Genomic DNA, 8168 nt, shown 5'->3' with positions numbered 1-8168 from the left:
CCAGTTGGATTCTGATGCCTGAGCTGCTCAACTGGCTCCTTTTGACGTGATGTGGCAGCGGCTCTACTTTGAGATCCCTCCGGATGTCCAAGCCTCTCACTCTATCTCTACCACTTAGCTCAGACACCCTCCAGAGGAATCTCGTTTCGACCACTTGTGGCAGTAATCTCATTCTTTTGGTCAATACCCAAAGCTGATGATCATTGGTGAGGGTTGGAACATTGAGGATTGGTAATTTGACAAAGCTTTGCCTTCTGGCTTAGCTCCCTTTTTACCACAATGGTCTGGTACAAAGCCTGCAACACTGCTGCTGAACCAATCCACCTGACAGTCTCACTCGTGAACAAGACCCTGACATACTTGAACTCCTTCACTTGGGGAAAAGCCTGACCTGAAGAAAGGCCTTTCTTGTAAGCATCATAAGCGGTCCCCTAGGCTTCTATTAATGCCTGCAGTATTACTGGTTTTTATAGGGTGTTTATAGTGGCTTTCTCAGTAAGTGGTTCGTCATACATTGATGTCTTACAAAACTGTGAGTCACCATCAGACCCACAACATACATTTCAGGATGTGAACACTTCCTGTTACTGTACAAAGACATGCATTAAACTCCTGGGAATTTTCAGTGATCGCACAAGTCATATCCAGGAATATCTTTGAGCATGCTGCCTCACATTGATTCACCATAAGCAGACTCACAGGAGGTTGTATTGAACTGGGATTTATTCCCTTCAAACATGTTCAGATACTTTACATCAGTAGTCAAGATCAATAGTGTCTTTGATAAATGTAGTGTGTACACCCATACTCATTCTGGATGCTTCACAGAGCATTCAATTTAAGGCATGCACAGGCACAGAAAGAGTCCAGTGTCAGGAGATAGCAATCAATAATTAGAGAAAGACATAATGAAGTCTATTCATGCTAACAGAGTCCTCCCCCTCCAAACCTTGCAGTTTAAAAAAGCGAGCAGGAAGCAGCTAATACAGAGCGTCACAAACAGTAGATTATCATACAAAAGTGATCCGGAGAATAGGAATAGAAATATAAAAATACAAAGATCAGGTGTCAAAGGGGCATTTACAAAAATAATTGAAAGGATAAAGTGAGAGGGTGACATGAAACAACATAAATACAGGAGGATTTCAAAGGTGTCAAAGTGTGAACGTCAAATTAACCACAAAATACAGCATCTATTTACACTAGTTGGTGGAGTTCTGTGGAAGATTTTCAGCATTTCCCCCTGATAAAAATAAATGTTAGAGTAAATATTTTATTTTCTGACCCTAGACTTAGCGGGATCCTATTGAACTGGCTACATTATCATCTGATATTTCCATTTATTATTGTATATGTTGGAGGAATGTCAGCAGTCACTCCTTTTGTTGCTAAAGCCTGAAAGTCTATTTTAGAAATCCAACATTTAGAGCACATGAATTGTTAAACTGTACGTCTGAATTATTTAGTGAATGTCAAGAAAACATTAGTGAACAGCCAAATTCCAAGTATGTCCATGTTTCTCTGTCCAGTAGCACACTACATAAATTCGGATAATTTTGGCTTACAGATGATGTTTTTCATGTTTCTCTAGGAAGTGTGTAAGGCCAAGTAAGTAGTTTTGGAGGGGCTCCTGGAGCTATTCTGGTAAAATCCCTTTGAGAAGAAAATATCTGAAGCTTGAGTCGCCAAGGTTGTACAGCATTGTTAATCAGGTTTATTTAAGAGTAAGCATTGCTAGCATATTCATTCAGAGCTTTAAATTAACGTAACTTTTTTCTATACACCTTTCAGAAATGTTGCTAGCTTAAAAGAAAACTAAACATTGTAAACCAACAGTCAAAACAGTCAGCTATGTTTTTTTTCTCCAGTTTACTTTGAGTCCAGCTAGCATAAAAGAAAAAACAGTACACTGCTTTACTAGCTGATGTCAAGCGAAACAAAATACTTCACTGCCATGTTAGCTATTTTAGCTTATTAGCTAACAGTAGCTACACTAGTGTGGTGGAGCCAAAAATTTGGACGTGTGTTTGTCTTTCTTTACTATAACTTTTTTAGCTTTAGTGGGACTCTTTAGTTAGCTACCATCACTAGCAGAAAAGCTATTATAGTATAGCTATTGTGGGTCATATTTTGACTATTTCATGACTCAAACCATTTTGGCTTGTTACAGTTTTCCCCTGTACAGCTAGCATCCATTTTTCATTTATAATCAACCAAAAATCTTCCTCAGAACTGTTGATTTCTTAGTGTAAGACCACTTGATTATCGGCAGTTTTCTGCTTGTACCTTTAAATATGCTAATATTTGTAGTCCTTTTATTTACAGAACTTTTGCCAGTTAAGATAAATGACTGTAAAGATGTGGGACTGTGTTCACATTAAAAATCCTGCACATTAATATCACATTTACAATGTTAGCTGTGAAAATCTCCAAAAGCACAAAAGAGCAAAAATACAAACAATAGCACGAAGGATTTAACAGTCAGTTAAACTCATCAAATTGAAATGATGTGAGGCGCTGTTGATAAAACACTGTAGGCAACTCTGAGAGGTAGCGCAAGCAAAGTCCATACAAAACCGTGTACAAGTACACAACCATAGCAAAACTCAGGGAAGCTAGCATTCATACTGACATCGAGCTGGGACCTCTTTTTTTTTTTTTGCATAATGTGAATAGTAAACAGGCATGCTACATACAGTACAAGAGTGAGTAGCGTGAAGGTGTGGGTGAGACGGAGGCAAGTTTACACGACCCTCCACTCTGCCCCCACTCTCTACCTCTGAGCTGGACCTCGTCTGACCTCTCCTCTACGCAAAGACGCCAAATGACTGGTTCAAATGTGTTGCTGTCTTTTGAAGCTTTGAGCTGTGCGTTCTCCTTCCTGCTTCTAGAAAACACTTTTTGGCGGCAAGTCGACTAAATCAGTTACGTCTTCATGACGACATGTAGAGAAAAAGAAGGTATCGTAACTTTGTCGATTCAACAATTCCCCAAACTGTTTATATACAAAGTGCTACTCAGTTAGCTTTCCTGCTAAATGAGGCTACAGTCTCATGTAAAAGCGTCCCGTAATAAATACTGTAAACATGCACAGGTTATATAAGATAAAGGCTGATTTTGTCCCATAACAACAGCTTTATTCCCTCTGTCTAATACGTCCAAGGAGTGGCTGTTAGCTTATCACATTAAATATAACAGGCTAACAGAAATGTGAGGGCTGTTCTTGTGCAGGTTGGCAACCACTCAGGTGTTTGGCACAGCGTCACACTGAGGCTCTGAAAGCTGAGACGAAGCTGATTCAACAAGGACAAGATGAGCTCTATGGCGGTGTAAAAGAAGCTGTTAGACAGCAGGTAAACCCTAAAAGGTGTCACAACGCCGTGCTAGTTTAAACTAGCTTGTTCATGTGGGTTTTCATGCTTTAGTTTAAGATCACAAACAATCCCTGGAGGATTTTAAGACACTGGAGAAGAACAAAAATGCTTATTTTAGGTTTATAAATGACCAGATGAAGATGGATCAGCAGCATTTTGCATTTCGAGCATTGTGAACAGTGGATGAGGTGTCATTTAACTATTAAACCAGAACTTCGAATTAGTTATAGGCCATTTAATTTCATTGCTAAAGTCGTGTCCCAAGTGCACCTTACATCTAAGCTGGTTTTGATTTTGTAAGGTGTTGCAATGAGAAATGAAATCGGATCAAATGAACAATCTGAAAATATGCTAGATTGTTAGTGTGCTTTGATAGGCCCAAGATGCATTGCACCAATAAAACTGAGGAGTTTCTGCAAACTGTGGAAGGGAGGGCAATATAGGGAAAATAGAGAGAAAAACTTCTTCAAAACTTTTGCTATAATTTTTAAAACCCTAACAATATGGATGAATAAGTAATGAAAATGTGACACAGTTGAGTGTTATGCTTGCTGGCATCCTACATTAGCTGTAGAATTGATACTGAAAAAGGATTTAGAGGATGAGCATCTGATTGAATGACTGTGATTCAAGACCAGAGTTACACAGAAATATGTTACGAAGCAGGAGTCAGGCTGAAATTACCAACTTAAAAAATAATAGACGAAGGTCGAAAGAAAGGGGTGTGGGGACTTAAATTAAAAGCCTGGACAGATAATGAAACCAAATTAGGAGTAATAACGCTGATCCATGTCATGTCAGAGCACATTGTGGTGCACAGGAAGTCATGGCTAGCCCAGATCTGTGGTGGAAATGTAACCCTAATCTCCCAAATTAATAGAGGGGCCTGGAGATCGCAGGGAGCAGCATCAAACTGCCGATCACTTCACATCCATTAAAGTAGAAAACGCTGCACATACTGCGGTCAGACAGAATAATTAAATAGGTTTGAATCAGAGGGACTCAGCTGGAATCAGTTACAGGCAAAGAGACGCACTTAGGCGTCCCGGCGACCACAGCCGAGCACTTAACCCTCTCCTCAAACACTCCTGCTGCTTTTCTTCATGGAGATAGAGAGGTAGAGTACACAGTTAAAAATCAAATGTTATGTTTGAAGAAAATGAAGGGGGAAAGTCAGCAGAAGGACCAAAACGTGGAGCATAAAGAACTTTAACAGAACACTCACTGGCTAAATGTTGTGGCTGAAGAGGCCGGACTGAATTCGATTAGAATTGAATTTCTGAGTTTTTACTGGATGAGGATGACACTGATTTAAAATGACAAATTCCTTCTATGATCGACCTGGAAGAGGCTGTAGTTTATTTCTGTGTTAACAAATTAAAAAAAATTTAAACATTTAAAAATCTGTTCTAAACACTTAGTTACTATTTCTGTTCACAACCCTTTATTTTGGTAAGGTTATCATTAAAAAATGCTTCATGAAAGAATGCACTGAGTTACAACCAAGGCTGCACAGGATGTGACCTTTTGAAATAAAGCTCCTATTGTATTGTTTTCTCATTTACAGCTGACCAATTGTATCTGTTAAAGGGGATCAATAAGAGGATATTGCAGGATTTGCTAGAGTCCTCTAGGAAGAAAACAGAGATTTATTTTTTTTTACCTTGTTTCCTGTCAGTCATCAGAAGAAAGGTTAACATCTCTTGCGTCCATCAGCAATTTAAATGTTTCAGCTCAAAGTGAAAGCAGCATGCATGTAACAGTCATAAGCTCCTTTCTGAAGAGGAACAGAACCGGGGGCACAGTAAAATCTGCAGTGTTAAGTGTTAGACTTTTTACAGCTGATTTTAACTCTTTAACCAGTGTAATTTCAACTCCATTCAGAGTAAATGCCCCTCAGTGTTGGAGTTGTTTGATAGTGTTGATCCATTCAAAGTTAATCTAACTCTGTACCCACTGCCATGTCAAATCTAGGGGGCAGTTTTCCCAATCATGCCTTTGTGCAGTGTGAGTGTTAAATTGTGTTTAGATGTTGCCTGTTGTACAGTGATCACTGCTGAGATTCCTTTGCTTTTGTTTGTGGTGAATTATTATTGTTATTTTGTTTACATTAAACTCTTCTGCACCGTGAGTGAAGTTATCTACTAAGTTGGTCACTTCCTGACTGTGATAATGGGTTGGTCTGTAAAAGCTGAGAAAGTGCAGACAATCAACTCAGGGCACAGTCTTCATCATTTACGTGGGGTGGCAATCTATAAACATTGAGACCGCTTTGTACCGTGTAAAAAAACAAAAAATGATAAATGCCTCAGATTTCCACCAGATGAGACAGAGTTAAACATTAACACTTTCCAAATTGTTTAATTAATACTCAAAAGAGTGGACACATAAACTTTTCTAGCTTTAGTTTTAACACTGTCAGTGTTAATTCAACACAAGTGATTTTGCTGTGTAGTGCTAATGTAACCAACTCTTCATTAGTCTTAAAAAAGTATAACACTGGATTGAGTAAACCTTTAACACTGTACAATAGCGGCATGTAAAATTCACACAAACCAGTGTCCATCAGTCTTAAATTTCAGCCATCAACGGTTGATTTAATTCTGTCATACTGTAAAATATTCAATAGTTTCAAATGTTTAAGCGTAGTTATAACTTTATGTAGTATGGACCAATATAGACACTTTGAAAGCGTAAAAAAATAAAAAATAAACTATAGGTGTTTGATTAACACTGCTGATTTTGCTGTGAGGAGGCATTGTTCTCTGGTAGAAATCAGGTCAAATTCATGTCAGCAATCTCCAGTGTTGAGAACAAATCTAGGTTTGAAGTATAACAAACTGCAGCTCCTTAAGAGTCCACTTAGGGCTGGCTCCAAAAACCATGGAACCCTCACTTGAGCCCATATAAAAGCTGAATCTGGGATAAATATCATCTGTTACATTATATTAAGGCAAAAGTTTTGCATAAAAAGGCTAAGCTTCACTTACATCCCTTAATGACCTGGCGTTTTATCATGCTGTTTTCATCTTGTAGAAAATGCTAGCAAAATAATGAGCTAGGCTAGCTTGATGGACCTGTTCAACGATCAAGATATTCATTCATTAGCTGATTTAACCATATCTAATATGGCAACCGCTTTTGTTATGCTTCACAATGCCTCTTCAAGAAACGGTGGTCGACTTCACTGAGACTATGTCCATATTTTTATGTAAAGTCTAATTGGCCAATCAGATGGGGAGGGTGTGTACTACCTGCCACCAAAGAGACAACTCATTGTCATCAACTCTCATGAGGAGTCAAACTAATGTGTATCTGTGTCATTTAGAAAGTCCTGATTCTAACAATACTCAAGTAAAGACTAAATAGGGATTCATCCGCCACTAAAAATAGTCCCCAGAAATAACAATGTACTCTGCAGCTTGAGTTTTCAAAGATGACTGGGCCTTTTTTGAAAATAAGGCTAGACTAAGAGGCTATTTTTATGTGAGCATTCTTTGAACCAATAGGTTTGGAGCTGATAGCCACATATAGGAGGTCAGAAAGAATTAGGAGACAAAGGAACCCAATGTTGTTTTGGATCTTGATGAGAGGAAAAGTATGGGATATCACAGATTCATCCTATAGTGTTTTTCTAATATGAAGATCTGTTATTGATGGTTGTGCACTATGTTTATAAAATGGATAGTGAAACACTGAGATGCTTGTGTGTGCTCTACAAACGCCTACAAGAGCAGATAAATGATGAAACAATCCACCACTTTCTTAAAAGCAGGTCACTCTGTTTGTGTTTCCAGCCTTTACCGCTACAAGACTGACTGTTTCTTCTTCAGTTCATGTCAAACAACCACAACTGCAGCATCTTCCAGCTTCAGTTCAGCAAAGGTTTCTATTTTTTGGCATCAAAAAGTGAAAACCGTGTCCTACAGTTTGCTCATAACTGGACCTGCAGCATGGAGATTCATTAAGAGGTCAGAATAATCCAGTTTCCATAGAGACAGATGCCAATTCCCATGACAAAAGACCTGCATGTTCATCGATGAGAAAAGTGGTCTGAGGAAGTACGCATGAAATTCTGCATAAGAATGGAAAAAGCATCTCATGATCCATCAATTTTTCCTCATCCGTTTCAAAATAGAGCATAGGTTCAGGAGTGGGTTGGTCGTTGGGTCGTGTTGGAGGTAGAGCGTCAGGCAGACCATGCTCTTCGTGCAGCAAGAAACAACAGCAAAGTACAGGAACAGATGTTTTTTTCATCTGGTGCAGGTGCTTGAGAAGGATAGTGCTTCAGGATATCGGAGGGAGGAAGTCGGTCAGATGCTGTCATCAAGTCGGTCCTGTAATTCAAGCCCAGTTTTATCAGGATTTTAATATCACTGCAGACAAGAGAAAAGCAGAATGAAACAAAACTTTAGGGCTGGTTGAAAATCTTTAAAAAAAAAATAATACTTAGAAACAAAGCAAATTTCCTAGCAAAGTGTGGGGCCTCTTTTGTTATTATAGCTGGCTTTTCAATGGTGGCTAAAGGTCTGATTGTCCTGATTTGTACACTTTTATCTCTTTCAGACTGGGTGCATGTTTGCTGCTTGTTGGCTGTATCTCCCTCCTGTAACACCCTGGTATGTCTTCATAATTTTGATCTCCCTAAACCCAGTTGAACATCAATTTGACCTGTTTTCATTGACAAAATCATGTCAAATGTCAAAATATTTTGGCTTGAGGCCTCCGTCAGGGTCGTGAAGAAACACACTGCACCTGCATCATTTTACAAATGTGGACAAACATATACTATAT

The 8168-nt window shown here is 38.8% G+C and overlaps 1 protein-coding gene across 2 annotated transcripts in view; it reads right to left on the bottom strand.

Annotated features, from left to right (window-relative positions):
- Positions 1–772: 772 nt before the first annotated feature.
- LOC121529239 (trafficking regulator of GLUT4 1) overlaps positions 773–8168 on the bottom strand; it is a 30527-nt gene continuing 23131 nt past the window's right edge. Inside the window, exon 5 of one of the 2 annotated variants that reach the window (XM_041817013.1) lies at positions 773–7750. In XM_041817013.1, the coding sequence (XP_041672947.1) occupies positions 7734–7750 (17 nt within the window). In that variant the 3' untranslated portion in view covers positions 773–7733. The remainder of the gene's footprint in view (positions 7751–8168) is intronic. The other variant, XM_041817014.1, reaches the window with a different exon arrangement.

The sequence above is a fragment of the Cheilinus undulatus genome, linkage group 21 (genome assembly GCF_018320785.1).
Source record: "Cheilinus undulatus linkage group 21, ASM1832078v1, whole genome shotgun sequence".
NCBI classification, from domain to species: domain Eukaryota; kingdom Metazoa; phylum Chordata; class Actinopteri; order Labriformes; family Labridae; genus Cheilinus; species Cheilinus undulatus.
The sequence above is the reverse complement of the archived record's forward strand: the minus strand, read 5'-3'. Positions and strand labels throughout refer to the sequence as shown.